The 18,641-nt window shown below is 36.6% G+C and overlaps 1 protein-coding gene across 1 annotated transcript; it reads left to right on the top strand.

Moving 5' to 3' along the window:
* Positions 1-3,232: 3,232 nt before the first annotated feature.
* LOC124396117 (protein tilB homolog) lies at positions 3,233-14,956 on the top strand. The gene is made up of 7 exons (XM_046865117.1): positions 3,233-3,576; positions 6,198-6,327; positions 7,696-7,789; positions 9,094-9,215; positions 13,032-13,174; positions 13,802-13,999; positions 14,796-14,956. Exons 1-7 carry the CDS (start codon positions 3,566-3,568, stop codon positions 14,902-14,904), a joined length of 807 nt encoding a protein of 268 aa, XP_046721073.1. The 5' UTR covers positions 3,233-3,565; the 3' UTR covers positions 14,905-14,956.
* Positions 14,957-18,641: the final 3,685 nt, after the last annotated feature.

The following is an 18,641-nucleotide window of genomic DNA, read 5'->3' as shown; positions in this document are numbered from 1 at the left end:
AATATGACTTTTTTTCACAATTCCTGAAAATAGATAAAAGTGAACCCAATTGAACAAATGAGACAAAATATTAAACTTGGTAATTTATTGAGAAAAATGAGTCAATATTACATATCTGTGAGTGGCAAATTATGTGCAGTGATTTGAAGGTCAAATTCGAGTCCATCTGTTTTCAATCAATGGAATGGTAATGAGGTGTCAGTGAGTTCCCTGTTTTATTTAAAGAACAGCAATTTATCAAAGTCTGATCTTCACACATGGTTGTCAGTCTAATTTGGCCTTCAAATAAACTGCTAATTCTAGAGATTCACACACAAACCTAGACTAATTAGTAATTTTTGTCTCACTGCTGCAACTATCTTTTGCCTATGCTTTTTCTCACTCACCAAAAGGAACAGGTAGAGGTACAGGTGGTACAGGTTTACTGTTGTCACGAAGATGGTGTTTTTTGTCTTATCTAACCATCACTTCTTTGGAATTCCAAGCAGTTTAATTTACTTCTCCAATCAACCTCTTCATCACTGTCTACCACCCTCCCGGTCCCCTTAGAGACTTCCTAGAAGAGATGGATACACTCCTCAGTACTTTTCCTTTTGCCAGCACTCCTCTGACAGTTTTTGGTAACTTCAAACTCCCATCTGACAAAGTTTAGTCATCTCACCTTCAGCTGCCCTCCCACATATAAGGGAGGAAATGTCCTGGACCTGGTTTTCACTTGCCCTACCCCAGCTATAGACATGACTACTACCCCACTTTAGGTTTCTGATCACCACCAGGTTTTGTTTACAATCACTCTCCCTATCCTACCTAACAACAATTCTCACTATCTCTCCCTTGCCTGTCGTAACCTCCACTCCATCTCTCTTTACTATGTAGCTTCCTGTACTCTTTCATCTATTCCTGACCCAGAGTCCTTTTTCTTCACACTTTCCTCTCCTCTTTCCTCAACCATTGACGACCTCTACCCCCCTCTACTAACCCCAAAAAGACTTCTTGTTCCGCCCTCTGGCTGTCAGAAGTGTTTTGCAACAACCAGTAAAGATCAGCAGAGAGGAAGTAAACAAAATCACAACTTTATGCAAACCTCACCAAATAACGTCTCTAAAAGGAAAAGTTTTAGCCCTCTGCACAAGATCCTCGTAAGCTCCACTTAAACTTTACTATTCAAACCCCCCAAGCACTTTTGTATGTCACTCTGGACAAGAGCATCTGCTAAATGCCACAAATGTAAATGTAAATGCTCCACTGGCTTCATCCTCTCCAACTGCCGAAGACTTTGCCTCCTTCTACGATAAGAAGATTGAGGAAATCCACCAGACCTTTACTTCCACCAGACTATGCCTTCATTACACAGCCAGAAATCCTCTACTTTTTCATTGTAAAATTTCTCAACCATAGCAGGAGAAGAGCTATTGCAAGTCATCAAATCTTGCAATTCCACCACCTGCCCGCTGGAGCCAATCCCTTCAACTACGCTCCAGACCATCTCACAAGACCTCCTGCCATTTCATTTCCACAATCATCAACAGGTCCTTAGCATCTGGCCAAGTCTGGCAATATTTCACCTAATGGCAAAGACTCTCTAAGGATTTGGGTATTAAAATTGTTGTTCTCCACAAAGATGGCCTAGGCTATAAGAAGATCAGTAACACCCTGAAATCGAGTTACAGTGCTGTGGTCAGGGTCAAACCATTTCCAAGAATGGTTCCATTCTGTTCATTTTAATTTAAAGAAGGCCACGAAGAGAACTTATTGGGATCCTCATAACCACAATAATCAGATTAGGGTGGCTAATTCATATTACTAGAAAGTGGGGTAAAATTTGAGTGCCATTTTTCATATCATACATTTGATGTAGCATCCAATGCTATGCTATGAAGTAGCCAAATGCTATGAAGTAGCCATGATGTAAGCAACGATAAGCAATGCATAGCAAGTGTTCTCACATTGTTTTGTGTTCTGTTGTTCTTCATCTCTTCATCAACAATATTTGCACACTTTGTTGTGCATTATCTCTTAAGTATCGAAAATGAAACATTAATGTATGTCCCAGTTACTTCATTTATTGATGCAACGCCTGCATAAAATGCCTAAATTCAACTGCTAATTGCATTAGGTCAAATTTGAGAAATTTGGTTATGCAATGCTAGTCAGATGTAGTTAGCAAGCTAGTGACAGTAGCTTTTCACTGCTCTGATGTTTTTTTATTTCACTTTTCACTAGCTTTTGTCAAAGATAGTAATAAACATGCAGAAACAGAAACATGCAGGTAACCCGTTACATTAATAATACATTTAATAATGGCAGGATCCTGTCTCATCCTGCTAGATTTGAAGGTCATCGGATTTAATATTTCTAAGGACACTTCATAAGAAACAGCACCATCTGTCATCAGGAAGCGTCACTAAAGCGCGGCCATACCTAGAATGCACTGTTTGCCTCAGACATGCCTGCAAGATATTAAGGTGGCATTTAAGGAACATTTAAACAAACAAAAAAAAAACACGTTTTCTTATCCTAAATATCAACGATTAGTGAAATGAACAAGATTAAAGGCTGAAGGATATGAGAGTATGTGTGTTGTGAGGCAAAAGGACGTGCGAGGAAGTCTAATCATCTGATGACATTGGTATGCTGAGCAGATGCGAACATGCAGATAATACTGCATTGTCATTGCCATTCACTTTTCAGGCAGAAATTAATGAAAAGTCATTGAATTCATAAAACGTTGGCTTTAGAGCATATTAAAAATATGATTCAGTTCAGTGGCACATAATGGCTAAAATCTTTCATATTTTAAAAAATCCCACATTATAAAAGATTGAACCATCTGTTGTCGACAAGTTAGTAAAGCTCACTTATAAGTAAGGAACTGTATTAGAGTCTGCTGTGCAGCAGGATAGCAAGGACAGCAATATTTAAGGTTTTGTATGGCCAATGAATTAAACTGAAATTATGCAGGGCTGAAGAATAACCTTGAAGGGGGACGCATATTGTTTAAGGATGTGCAACCTTGATATCTATGAGGTAAATAAAAGATAATGTATGTGAAATTAAAGTATGAAGGACATTTTTTATTGAAAATAGGCTGTTAGATATATTAGATTTGCTGCTCTATTGGCAAACTTTTGATAACCTGTTTAAAGGTTTACTCTTAACCATAAAGGGTTTGTTTTTAAATAGCTATGCTGTGCCATGTGGCTGCAAGCCATCTATATGGACACAATAGAAATGTTGAATTGAAAAGTTGAATTGTTTATTTGTTAGTTGTTTAGTTGGATTGTTAGAGTACTATAGAGGAAAAGTACCAGGAAGCCAGACAAGCCTAACCTCCTGTACTCACAAGCAGGTAATCTAGCCGAGGTCACTATCCAGCCATGACCCGAGGCTCATGGACACATAGGACGAAAGGTCGCCTAGCAACGAGTCGCACATGCTCCAGGCAGGCGCCATTTCGTGGTTGGAGCAGCTCATCAGTCCCAATGGGAAAGCAAACCCTCTCCTCGTTAAACGGAGCTTCTCTGCATGGTTTAATTGCCAAAAGAATTCATTACGACTGTAGGACATGTCCGAAAGGTAAGTAATTCAATTCTTGTGTGTTTTGACATATATTCTTTCTGCAATTATCTTTACAAAAGTTAGTGTCCCTTTAACTTTGTTATAGTAGCTTAAGTATTTGTTGAAGTTTATTTGGGATCTATATGTGCCCACGTCTGAATGTGACAATACAATTTTGTATGCTTTTAGCCTAATGACAGTTCTTTCACAAATGATAACACCTGCCTTATTGCTACGCTGTAGTATGGGCTCTCCAGCTTTAGTCGGGTGAAGAGTTCAGAGGTCAGGGTAACCTAAAGCTTAAAGAAGGAGGTCAGAATTTCAATCCATTGGCTTCCAGTTACACGGGGATTACACCTGATGCTCAAAGCCGCATGCAAGAACCCTGCTAAAGATACTGCACACTGAGGTGTCCGCTATAATGAATGATTATTACATTATAATTGCTGTCTGTAGCTGCTATGTGAAGAATTGATATATGTATTAACTCCTACAGGAGATTAAATTTGCATTTCAGACAGAAATTTGAGACATCAGATATTCAAGACAGCAACTTCATTTGTAAATGCAAGATACTTAGTCCCTGAAAAAAAAAACACGATAATTTCAGAGAGAAATCCAACATCCAACAAGACAAGTTAATTCACGGATTGATTAATGAAATTTAAAGTTTTCTTTAAAATATAGTTTATTCTTTGACGTACTGAATGTTAATAGTTTACAGTCAGTGGCACCAACTAGGGCTGTAACTAACTATTATTTTGATAATCAATTGATAAAAAAGAAAATGTATAAATAAGATATAATTTTGCTTATAATAACTATATAAAACCTTAATTCGTGGTATTTATGTATAAAAATATACTTTCAAAAAATTCAAAAGCCACATATTGACTTATGTTTAAAATTTGACATTATAAAGTTTATAGTAGTTGCTTGTTGAGGAGTACATGCAGGGTTTTTACTACTTTTACCAAAGAAAAATACTTTTTTTGATGGGGTTGTTTCTTACAGTAAAAAGAAAAAAACAGCATTTGAGTATGCAAGGTGAAGCAATTTGTGTAAATCAACATTTGTATTGTTTTTACTGATAATTGCAAATGGCATGTTTTTCTTTTCAGTTGTAAAGATATACGCATTTAGAGTATATAATAAAATTTATTGTGTACAATATTTAAATGATATATGCATAAATTAAATATAGATACATTAACAAATAATATATAAAAAGAGAATGGAACGAAGAAACGCAGCAAGTTAACAAAGAAAGAAGAAAATATGCATTAGTCTACAAATGCATAAGCATTCGCTGAAATCCACAAGAGTGACAAAAATGTTTAATCGTTTACTGCTGCTGTTATTTGCGGCTTTTAGATTTAGTGTTTGTTCACGCTGTTTAATTTAATACATGTTGTGATTGTGCAACCTGATGCACGTGAGCCAAACCAGAAGAGATCTGGTGCAACTGAATGTTAGCAAACAAACATGGTGATTAATGATTGATAAAAAAAAATGCTTGTGTGATTCATAATTAGGAACAATCATGGTCAGTGATTGGTTGCTGGAAACATTGGTGATCAGTGATTGTTCATTGGGAACAATAGTCATGGGTGATCAGTTATTGGGAACAATGGTGATTGGTCATAGAGAAAAAACTGTGAAAAGTCACTGGGGACTTAATTGGTACTTGACAAAAAATACTTATCAGTGATTGATAATTGGGAACAATGGTGGTCAGTGATTGGTTGCTGGAAACAATGGACATCCGTATCCTGTTATTGGGAACAGTGGTGGTCAGAGATTATTTGTTGGGTATAATGGTGATCATTTACATTTACATTTACATTTGCGGCATTTAGCAGACGCCCTTATCCAGAGCAACGTACAAAAGTGCTTTAAATCTCTAGTAATGAATAAATCTACGCTGGTACGCAAGATTAATATAAATATAACTCGAATTCTACAAACTTGGAAAGTGCTAATTTAGGTATTTCAGGAAGAGGTAGGTCTTCAGTCGTCGCTTAAAGATAATCAGGGACTCTGCTGTAGGGACATCTAGGGGAAGTTCATTCCACCATCTCGGTGCCAGAACAGAGAAGAGCCTTGAAGTCCGTACAGCAGAGTCCCTGATTATCTTTAAGCGACGACTGAAGAGTGTCACAGAGTCACAGAGTGATTGGTCACAGAGAATAATCGTGATTAGTAGAACATTGGCAAGTGCAATTTTACACACTGCCTGAACCTGCTCCCAGAACTCCTATAGCCAACAGCTGGGAAATGAGCTTATGAGTGTTATCACGTACAAGACATGTATTCATATATGTATATAGTATATATACAGTAGTATACATATACTATAGTCATCAATTATAATAAAATCATCATATCTAGCAACAAATTCACTTACAGATACTGATTATAGTATAGTATAGTATATATACAAAATGTATCTATATTGTGGTAAAAAAGAAATGCTATGATTAATAAAGATAAAAGCATAATCGCATGTAATTTGAGTTTTTGGACATTTTTCTCGTAGCGTTACGGTGAAAATGTGCATTTGAGAGAAAAAATGCTGTTATATAAGCTAAGATGTTCCACTCATATTTGCTAAATTTTTTTTTTCTCTTCCGATTCAGTTCATCAGGAGTGAACACCAGCAGTGGCAGTTTCCCTAAATCACATTGTTCTTATTACTCTGAACTCAGTGGTACACACACTCCTCTCTCAGTGGAGCACACAACAGACTCCGGCATCGTCGCCACTCCAGTAAGCCTCTACACATAGAAACTGCACAGAATATCGCCTGTTAACTGAATTTGTGTTACTTTAATACTTATACAATATGTAACTGAGCTCTTTAATCAGTCACTTAATACTTTGATTCTTAGATTCTACAGATGAGAGGAACTGTGTGTTTGGATCAATTGTACTCAAAGCATTTTAGTTCAATTGATGCAGCTCAAATCATTTGTTAAAAAGCATGTCTAGATTAAGGATTATAGTAAATATTGAATAAGCAAGCTAATAAACAACTAGTTACTGGCTTTCATATGAACTTGGTAAAATTACAGACTTTGAAAGCATAACAGGAGATCGAGATTTCTCTTTAATGTTGGAAACTTGCTGAATGTCACACAACTGTATTAATGATTATAAAAAATGATGACACATTAATGTAAAACATTAGTTTTAGTCTTTTTAGGTATCCGCTATACGTGTCCTTGTAAATTGGCTGTTAGTATAGAAATTATGGCCAATTAAAAAAAAATTTATATAATATAAAACTGGTGTCAGAAGTGCTTATATAAAAATAAATTCACAGGTTCTGATTTGAGAATTCAGCATTATAGTATTCAGTAAACCTATAAACTGTAAATGAATGTCATTGTATTTGGAATACAATTTTTGCATCACATCTCAGAGCTCTTAGAAAGCTTTGCCCAAAGTGAATATGCGAATATGACAAGAGTGAATAATGAGCAAGTTGAAGAACACAGAGTATTATACTGTAAAACAATTAGACTTTCTTTATTATTGTTTTATTTCTAGTGAAAAAGAACATATTTAGATGTAGTTGATTATTTAATGATTGTCTTCGAGCTCTTGTAGACATTTGTTTAGTTTGAGTACAGTGAAATGCTACACTGTAAGGGTTAGTGTAAAGGGCCATCCATGTGGATCAGGTTACTGGACACTGTTGATCTATGAATACAGACACACAGTCAATGTGAAGGTGATCCCACTCCCTAGAATGGGTTCACCCGGTGCATGGCAATTTTATCATTAATAATCAAAGGCAGCAATTTGACAGGGTGAATGGCCCTGATTTACAGTCAACAGTCTTATAACATTCTCTCATCCAACTACCCTTGAATTATGGATACCGTTAATATTTTCCGGCATTTCACAGTATCTTTTTACACAGGTAGTAAACATACCAGACACAATTTACAAGAACATTAATTATAAATGTACTGAGAGCGTATATTCAGCTGCATCAAGTCCCCTTTTATACTGCCTTGAGTGTATAAATCTTTATGAAGAATAACAGCATGGGCACAGTGCCGAAAGTGTTTGAGCACATTGTAAGAAGTAACTTACTTTCTGTATTTATTTGATTCAAATTTCATTCAGCTGCCATCCAGTCGATTTAAATTTACCTCATGGCATCAGATCGAAGAAACTGATGTCCGTGGAGACCAGCTGGCCTGTCCAAGAGTCAGAGAGGGTAAGAATTTTCTTTTCTAAATGGCCCTGACCTTCCCCTGCTTTCTATTTTGAATATTCCACTTCTTTGCCTAAAATAAGTCTTATAGGTTGCTTTGCAAGTATGTTTTGACACATTGTCCATCCTGAACGTAACGCCTCGTCCAGTCGATTATGGAGGAATTTTGAATGAGTCTAAGCCGATTTAGATCTTCACAGTTCGCAATTCTGCTGCCTTTTTCTTTTTTTTTTTTTTTTACTTTTATTTTACCTAGCAGCCATAGGAAAATCTACTTTGATGTACACACACTAACTTTAAAATACTACATACACAACTCCAATTAAAATGGAGATCTTATGCTGAACACAATCACATGCCTCCTTTAGCTCATTATTTATGATGCATTAAATAAATGAATTGATACAGTGCCTGTCAAAAGTTTGGAAATACCCAGCATTTTATGGTTCTCAAAAGACACATGTAAGTTATTTTAGTTTGTATGTGGCAAACTAGGTCATTTAATGGCATGTAAGTAAGATTTACAAAAAAAAAAAAGGTAAAAAATATATATGAATGTACTTTTTATTAGTCTACCATAGCATAAATAACAGCTTTACATCTGGACATTTAATTTCTCTAAACATTGCCATATCTCTTCCTCACTAGATTTTTACTAGTTAGAGATTTCTTTCTGACCTTGATATCCAGTTTATCCCAGAGCAGTTTAATAGGATTTAGGTGAGGTGACTGGGCAGGCCATTCCATGATATATAACACTCCAGATGACTGTTTGCTCTTTAAATAACGCTTACAGCGCTTGGACATGTGCTTTAGGTCATTGTCTTGCTGTATGTTAAAGTCGGTTCCAATTAGACGCAGACCAGGTGGAATTGTATCACATTGAAATATGGAATGGTAGCACTGTTGGAATGTTGGAAATATTGAAATAAGTTTCCAGAATTCTTTGCTCCAAAACAACCCCAAACCATTAAGCGTCCACCTCCATTTGTTTGACTGTGGGTGTGAGGCAGTCTGCTAACATCATCACTCCTGTTTCCATCTTACATAAGTTCTTTTGTTAAAAATAAAAATGTCATATTCTGACTCATCTGTCCATAGACCCTCCAGTCATTCACTGTTCAATTCTTGTGTTTTTGCCTTTTGCCTTTTGCCTGTTTTGTTGCATATAAACAAAAGAAACATGAATATGTCTTAAAAACAATGTTTTAAAAGGCTAGATCCTTCCAAACTTTTGAACGCACTGTACAGTATAATGCAGTCTGATATAGTATATTGTGAGATCAGTCTATGACCTTATCTAACAGGACCTGTAGAAGATGAGCATGCTCTTACGAGTGGGCAGATCTTTAACAGGAGAAGGAGGAGGAGAGAAACTGATGAGCAGACATGGGAGGAGAGGCTGCAGGAAAACTGGGAGAACTGTTTGGTGAGATGTTTTGACATTCACATACACACCACACACACAGGAATATTTGCATTCTTTACCCTCTGCAATTACTTCTACAATTCTAATATTGTGCCGTAGATCCAGGCTGTGAAGAATCCATTTGCAGTTTATTAGAGAAACAGCACAGATAATACAAACATGAGGCCAAAATGTGGTAAATGGGCGGAGCAAAAGTCTGGTACGCAAAGAGGGAAATCTGTAAGGCGAACAATTTCGATAAATCACAAAGAGTACCTTCGCTCATTGACCTGTAGAACTTGGCATCTGACAGCTCTCTGTAGACATACATGAGCTTTTTCCCAGACATCTCTACTCCGACTGAACTAGTCATTAACTGCTCAGACATCTGACATGCTTTCTTCTCGGCACACAGGCAAGTAGCTACCAGCGAGACCCAGCCAATCTCTCTACAGAGATGGGCGATTTGAGTTTTTAAGGAATCAAGAGACTTTCATCGCAATAAAGTTTAAAACTTTTAAAAGTTTAAAAGTTAAAACTTGATGACAAGAGAAATTGCAAGCCTTAACTGACTGGGCAAAACGGAATCTCCAGTAGAAAAAAGGATTAAAAATACAGAGGACGTACTTACAGGTCTGCTAAAACTACATGCTAAGCTGGAAGAGAAACTTCCAAATGGAACAATATTAGAATATATGAAGTACCCAAAGGTGAAAAAAGAAAAGGTCTATGGTCACATTTCTTGAGAAGTTTCTTAGGGTAAATCTACTGAAGAAAGCAATCGAACAAGCTCTTCAGGCGCTCAGTAAGCAACCACCGGCGGACTTGCAACTACATCGATCGTGGTTAACTTTCTGAGTTTCACAACTAAATCGAAATACTCCACAAGGCCTGGCAAATGAGCTTTGATAATGACTATGTGGCTATAATGACTATAATGACCCAAGTTCTCTAGATGAGGCATTCTCTAGATGAGTCCATGTTTCTGCATGGACGGTTCATGAGGTGATACCGGAGAAACCGGTTAATTGTCGAATGTGTGCGTCATGGCAGATAAATAAAATTAATAAAACCAGTGCTGTTAAAATTAATTTGCATTTTGACAGCCTTAATTAATATATTAATACAATATGAATTAAAAAGTTTGTTACCTAATGAATGTATCCAGGCTGAACATCCACCATCTAGAACACAAGCAGAGAAAAGATGATGATAAGCAGGTGATCAGGAAAGTCTCTGTTCTCAGTCATGTTTACATTGCTGACTTTCTCTGTATCCCCATACTTCTTGTTACCTTCCGTCCTGCTTGTTGTTAGCTTCCTAAACTAGTCTACGTCTGTGGTGTGTAAAAGCCAGAAAATTATACACCAGTGAATTGAAAAAGCTGCGCAATGACAAGAAATAGGTTGATGGAGGTTTGGACAAGGTGGGTAGTGCAGTGGATCCCTAGGAGTCCAGTGCCAAGTGGGGTGTGGATCTATTCAAGAAGTCTGGGGCACAGTTATGTCATGCAGGCCATTCAGTGGAGCAGGTTATCTCCTCCATAAGATTTCAACAGACTGGTGTGAGGACTACTGAGGGTGGCAGGTTGGGTTCAGGTATTAGTGTCTTGTTAATGGGGTCATGGCAGTGTGAAAAGGCATCTGCTTTGCCTTTCTTTGTGCGTTCATTATGTACTCTAGGTTTCAATGGTCAGTGATCACTTGGAATAGGTGCTGTGCCCCCTATAACTAATGTCTCCACTCCTCCAGTGCCTCCTTAATGGAAAGGAGTTCCCAGTTTTACACGTTATAATTGCTTTCTGCTGGGGTTAACGTCTGCGGTGCTATAGTTCCTGATGAATCGTTGAAAAAAGTTTGCAAAGCCTAGGAATCTTTGAAGCCTGATGGACATGGAGGTCATAGGCCTTGGAGTATACCAGGATGTAGTCAACATATACGATGACTTAAGTGTTTAGTAGGTCCCAAAAGATTCCATTTTATAAAGGCCTGGAATGGGCCATGCAGCATTACCTGGTACTCATAGTGCCTTCTTGTGGTATGGAAGGCAGTTTTCCATTCATCCCCTCCCTCAACCAGACAAGATTATATGCACTGCAGAGGTCTATTCGGTAAAAAAAGCGTGCCTTCCGTAGCTGTTTAAAAACAGATGGTACTAGCGGGAGCCTGGTGTGCCACCAACAACCTGACCCTTACTGCCATGAAGAGTAAAGAGCTAATTGTAGACTTTCAGAAATTTTACAGCAGGAGACACTTCCAAGTCTAAATTAATGTAAACCGAGGTAGAGAGGGTCTCCAGCTTTAAGTTCTTGGGAGTTTACATCTCTGAGGATCTGTCCTGGCACCAAAACACTTCAGCTCTGGTACACAAAGAGGGCAATCCGCAAGGCAAACAAGTCTGATAAACCACAAAGAGTAGAACAAACAGTGGTAATAAACAATAGTGAGGCACAATAAGGCAATGATCAACAATCGAGAAACGGCTCGGTATGCACTAGGAGGAAACAATAATTTGTAACATTATACGATAGCTCATAAGCATTAGCATGGCTTATGAGCCATAAACATGGGAAGTGACCCTTGACCCGGGAAGTGGTGATTGTATTGAGAATTGTTACAAATGTGTAGTCATTCATTTAAAATTTTAAATATGTACAGTATTTAAATCTGTCATAGTTATGTTGTCACCCGAGGTATTTCTTTGCTCATAGGGGTTATATGTGCAAACCAATTGTCACTACACAATTATTATTTAGTTCCTGATAAATTAAAAACATAATATTGAAGGAGGGTGTACAATTCTTCATACCTAAAATAGAAATAGACAGAAAAAAATGTTTTTGACAAAAATTATTTAATTGAATAAGCTAAAAGGACTGTGTTTTGCTCTTCTGCATTGTCCAGCATTAAATGTCCAAACAGTAAGACTTAGGTCTATTGTAACACAGTGATAATGATCATTGACCAAAAAATAAGTAATAAATGAATGTCAAAAAAGTACTCTTTGCTGCAGTTTTACATTTAAACACCACCTTTCCTTTCCAGGGACAATGCATTATTCCTCTTCAGGGTTGGCAGGTCTATATTAGTGCTGTGATAGAATGAAAAATGAATGGTATGCCGAATAGCTGCTGGGCAATTTTTTTTTAGATATGATGAAAATGCTAGGTTACGTGACATACACAAAACAAGATTTTAGTCCCGCCATATCTCCATGTAGATGATCATGGTTTCTAAGAAAGTGACAGCCTTTAAAACAACCCTAAAATCAAATAACAAATGTGATGCATTTTTTTTTACATACTTCCTTAGGATGCAGTAGCACTGGATACTTTTCTCTACATCATGTAGAATCTATTGATAACTATCACTGAGGTTACACAGCCTTATCAGTTATAATTTAATAGAAAATCTTTCAGTTCATTTTGATGAACTTCCTCAGTTATTTTATTAAAAGAATTAATTGGGATAAATATTTAAATTTACACTACATACACAGAATTTAGCTCACAGCCTTCTCCAGAGCAACATCAAACGTGCCTTGACTCTCTATCACTAAATACATCAACGCTCGTTCACTAGGTTACAGACTTAGGAGACCATCAGATTAAAACTCTATAAAATTATAGCACACTTTTTTTTTTTTTAATAAACTAAGACAAAATATTATTATTAGCTGACGGAGTGAAACATAATTTATATGTATTCTATGTTATGTATGTTTCTTTTTCTTTTCACTTATTTCCAGTATTATTGTGCAGTTGTTTCTATTGTTGTGATTTGTTGTTAAACATGACATGAATAAAGTTCATTTCAACTTCCTTTTTTTTTTCTCCAGGAACTGAATCTGTCTTACCAGGATCTCGGAGATGCGTTTCAGTTGGAAAATTTCAGGCGAATCCTGAGAAGGCTGATTCGAGTGGAGCGCCTGCAGCTAGTAGACAATGCACTCTGTGACCTCAGTTCCATCCGACTGCCAAGGTGTGTGTGTGTGTGTGTGTGTGTGTGTGTGTATTTCTGCATTCACCTTATCCTGAAAGTGAGAAATCGGAGCATGGTATTATTTTAATTTCCTTTATCTTTCTTTTTTTTCCTTGTCCGAGATCAGGAATGATGCATTATGACCTTTTAGACCTCAAATCCAAGCTTATGTTTTTTGTGTATTCACAAAAAATAAAGACAAATACTAAAAACAAAAAAAAAAAAAGACATGCATGGAAAAGTATAAAAGTGTGGACTTTATAAAGGAGAAATAAAAATCAGTAATAGAATAAGAAGAAATGAAAGAGCAAAGGGAACGAAAATAGAAAGAAAGCAGAACATATGGAAGGAGTAAAAAGATTAAAGGTATAAGTAACTAAACAAAGAACACAAAAAGATCATAAGTCAAAAAGAAATTAAAACCAAGAAAAAAAAGAAAAAAAGGATTTGAATAAATTAAAATGTTAATTAATTTAATTAAAATTGTATTTTATAAAATGAATAAATTTACGTAAAATATTTTCATTTACAAATTTACAAGAATTATTAAATCAATAAAAAATTTAAATCGAAAAGTGCATACTTTTAGCCCACACTGAATATCTGTGATTATTCTGTCTTGTGTAGATGTAAAAGCCTGAACCTGCACCGGAATCACTTGAAGTCTCTCGCTCAGCTGCCAAAGATCCCTGCAATTGAGAACCTGTGTGTGTCTGAAAACAACATCAGCAGTCTGACAGAGCTGAAGCTGCTGGAACACACGCCACTGCACACACTCACACTCAGACATAACCCCTGTGAGTTCTTGGAGGACTACCGATCACGGTAAGAGATAGACAGGAAACACAATCTTTTTTTTTTTTAGCTGTCCATGACATGCTTTTATAGAAAAATAATCAACTATAGTGTGTTGTGAAGTGAAGCAGAATCACTGATACCTCCCAAAGCATCATTATTTTCTTATGACAATATATATAAATTCTATTCTTTATTAAGTAAAGAATTAATATTTCATACATTTATAAAGTAATGGAAAGTGTGTTAAAATAGTCAGGAGTGATTTGTGATAGAAGAGTATCTGCGAGAGTGAAAGGGAAAGTTTATAGGACTGTGGTGAGACCTGAGATGTTGTATGGTTTAGAGACAGTGGCATTGACTAAAAGACTGGAGGAGCTGGAGGTAGCAGAGCTGAAGATGCTGCAGTTTTTATTAAGAGTGATGAGGATGATCAGGATTAGAAATGAGATTATATAAGAGGAAGCACTCATGTAGGACGTTTTGGAGACAAAGGTGAGGGAGGCGCAATTGAAATGGTTTGGCCATGTGCAGAAGAAGGACATGGGGTATATCGGTAGGAGAATGATGAGGATGGAGCTACTACTCAGGAGGAAAAGAAGGAGACCAAGCAGGAGGTTAATGGATGTGGTGAGGGAAGACATGCAGGTGGTTGGTTTGAAAGAGGCAGATGTAGAGGACAGAGTGGTATAGAGAGACAGATCATTCACTTTGGTGACTCCTAAAAGGGGGAGCAGCCATAAGAAGAAAATTCCTTACAATTAAGTTATGAATATGATCAGACTCAACGAGAGTGCCTGTGATTGTATTTTTTGTCCTTTCGCAGTGTGTTCTTCTATTTGCCAAAACTCAAAATTCTGGATGGCATCCCAAAACTGCCAGAAGATTCTGTGCCTCCCTGTTCCCAATCCTCCAGGCTTTGCATCATTCTGTGACATTGGCAGATCTCAGACAGGATGCTCGGGCCTAATAGATAGGAAGCATGAAATGCCATGATGTCTTCTAATATACTGTACTCAAAATGAGACATATGTTCTGATTCTAAAATGCACTGTTTGTATATAATTTGTCTGTTTGTATTTCAAATTAAAGCAATCTATTTTTTTGGTATTGTCTGCATCCTGTTATATTTCAGTTCAAACCATAGTATATTTATCAGAGATTCAATCAGCATCCGTCCTTCAGTAATAGCAGTTCAAACAGTGTGTTACTATTAGCTAATAAAAGACATTCTAAGTGTGAGTCGCATCAAACCTTTTGTGGTGTATAAAGAGCATTAATGCTTTATATGGTATCACAACTGAACAATAGATAGAATGATGAAAATTGAGTGTGAATGCAATGATTCAGATATTAGCAGATTTTTCAAGCTCTCATTTTCATCATTGTTTTTCTGATTCTGTTTTGCATTTCAGACATAATACCATACCAGATGCAGATATATTTCAATTGTAATAATTGCATGACAAGTACTTTCCAAATCTCACACATTATACAGACAAGATCCACCATTTCATACCAATACTGGCTTAAGACCCAGAGTTAATACTGCATATGTATTGATGATCTCTTGATTGTGCCATTAGACCTGACTATGGTGTCTACATCGGTGTCTTGTTTACAAGTCGAATACTTCTTGTTCATGATTTGTAATAATTAACCATAAAATGTACTTGAACCCTTTATAAATTTTTTAAAAATCCAATCTAGTTTATTTCTATGGTTAAAGACAATAATATACCTTATGGACAAAAGCATCAAGACACCTGTGTTTTCCCCAAACTGTTACCACGTAGTCGGAGGTAGACACCTGGATAGGATGTTTTTGGATGTAAAAGCATTCAATTTCCCTTAAGTTGAACTAACAGACTCAAACCTGTTCCAGCAGCTCCAAAAAACTATGCTTTACATAGGCCTAAGTGGAAGAGTGAAGATTATTAAAACAGCAAATGGGGACTAAAAGTGTAATGTTTATAAAGTATGTTATGGTCCACAACCATTTTTTTGTTATTTAGTATAATCTAATGAAAAAAAAAAAGAAACAATCAGAATTTATGTCATTATCTGTATACCAGATCAGCAAAACAGCAATTTTAAACTGCTGTCTACTCAAGATACAGAAAGTGGAAAATACACAGATATCTCCTTTAACAGGAACACCTATACCTGTACATTAATGCTAATACCCAACTAGCCAATCATACTGTAGTGAAGTAAACGTAAAAAGTAAAACCTCTGAGCAAGGCCCTAACACCTCACCTTCTCAGCTGGATAAATGAGATAATTGTAAGAAACTCTGGAAATGGGTGTGTGCCAAATGCAATAAAAAGTAATTAATATATTATATATATATATATATATATATATATATATATATATATATATATATATATATTAATTAAAGAATTTAAGGAATAAACTAAAATAATAGCTTTTTACAACCATGTTGGGCGGTTTTGTTATGTAACTTTATGTTGTGATGTAGTTCTTTGTTGTTTTATGTAGCACCAGGGTTCTGGAGGAACGTTGTCTTATTTCACTGTGTACTGCGTCAGCTATATATGGTAGAAATGGATCGACTTGAAAAGTATCTTAGGACAATATCTTGCACAATTAACACATTAAACTTAAAAGCGATACATTAGAAATTGCCATAAAGCAGCTTTGTACTTTACAGAAATAGATTATAAATATACATTTAAATTTCACACATTTGTGGATTTAACTTTATCCCCCAATAAATGAGCCAGAAGCAACAATCAAATAAATAGAAATAAAAAGATTAAGTAATATACGTTTCATAAATGAGTCCCTATAAGTTTATTCCCACTATTAGGTTAGGTTTGATATTTATATATGAGTGTGCCTAAATTCCAAATTCAACTCTTCACCTTTGGATCTGTATCTGCATGATTTTACTTTGCTGCCTCGTGATTGGCCGATTACATAATTGCACGAATGTGTAGGTGTACAGTTGTTTCCTAATAAAGTGCTCCATCTGTGTATATTCTTCTTCTTCTTTCGGCTTCTTCCATTAGGGTTTGCCAGAGCGGTTCATCCGTTTACATACCCCCCTGTCCTCTACATCTGATTCTTTCAAACCAACTACCTGCATGTCTTCCCTCACCACATCCATAAACCTCCTCCTTGGACTTCCTCTTTTCCTCCATCCTGGTGGCCCCATCTTAAGCATTCTTCTAACGACATACCTCATGTCCCTCCTCTGCACATGTCCAAACCATCTCAATTTCACCTTCCTTACCTTGTCTCCAAAACGTCCTACATGTGCTGTCCCTCTAATAAACTCATTTCTAATCCTGTCCATCATCGTCACTCCCAACGAAAACCTCAACATCTTCAGCTCTGCTACCTCCAGCTCCACCTGTCTTTTACTCAATGCCACTGTCTCTAAACCATACAACATCACAGGTCTCACCACAGCAATCAACTGTCTAGAGAATTTAGAAAAGAACTTACTAAAATAGATACTCTGATCCCAGTTCAACTCAACAAGTGGCCCAGTGACAACAATGAAAAGGGAAAACTCCATGAGATGGAATGAGGAAGAACATTTTTGAGGAACCAGATTTAACCTTAATCATAATCATCTGTGTGACTGTGTGTATATATGTGTGAGTGTGAGTGTGTGTGTGTGTGCGTGCATGTCCAAGCTTTTGCAAAGAAATGAATCCACTTTCCATTTTCTATATAAAGTGTCTCACTTTATTACAGTGTATTTAGATACATTGACCTTTGCCTAATAGATTGTTCTTGCAATAACTCTAAAATTAATGCAGCAGACTCATGGGGGCAAAATATCATACACCAAGACAAACTATTTTGTCAGCAAAAGAGGGATTTTCTTGATAAAGACAATAATAATACTTGACAAAATAAATACAAGGATTTGAAGGGAAACATTTAAAAACTCAAATACAAAACGTCTTCACAACAGTAAGTCGTGTTCAGTATCCAGTTGAATAAACTAAGCAAAAAAATAAGAAGAAATTGAGATTTGGCATCTTGATTGGAAAATGAAAAGATTGGAAAATTCTTAGACGTACCCAAGTGTTCTAGCAATAATTAAATTAGTGTTATTATCTCCACATTGAAAATGTGCATAGCAGTAATTGGTGTTTACGAATGCAGACACGTCAGTGTGACCATACCATCATCTAATGTGTGTTCTATTGGCCAGGATTAGTACTTTAGGATCTTTCTTTCGGCTTCTCCCATTAGGGGTCGCCACAGTGGATCATCCGTATTCATGATCCGCATGTTCGATTTGGCACATGTTTTACACTGGATGCCCTTCCTAATGCAACCCTCCCCATTTATCCGGGCTTGGGACCGGCACTAAGAGTACACTGGCTTGTGCAACCCTAATGGCTGGGGTTGGTTCCCTGACCGGGGATTGAACCCGGGCCGCAGCGGTGAGAGCGCCGCAATCTAACCACTAGACCTCCAGGGAACCACAGGATTAGTACTTTAACATGACAGAATTTCACACATAAAGTTAAATAAAAAATAAAGCAGTATAAAGACATGGGCTTCCTGTTTTAATTTAATTCATATATACACTATATGAACAAAAGTTTGTGGACACCTGACCATATGTTTTATATGTGCATTTTGAGCATCCCATTCCACATTTAGTTCCCATTTGCTGTGA

The sequence above is a fragment of the Silurus meridionalis genome, chromosome 13 (assembly GCF_014805685.1).
Source record: "Silurus meridionalis isolate SWU-2019-XX chromosome 13, ASM1480568v1, whole genome shotgun sequence".
Lineage (NCBI taxonomy): Eukaryota > Metazoa > Chordata > Actinopteri > Siluriformes > Siluridae > Silurus > Silurus meridionalis.
Note: the sequence above shows the minus strand (reverse complement) of the source record. Positions and strands in the feature narration are given on the sequence as shown.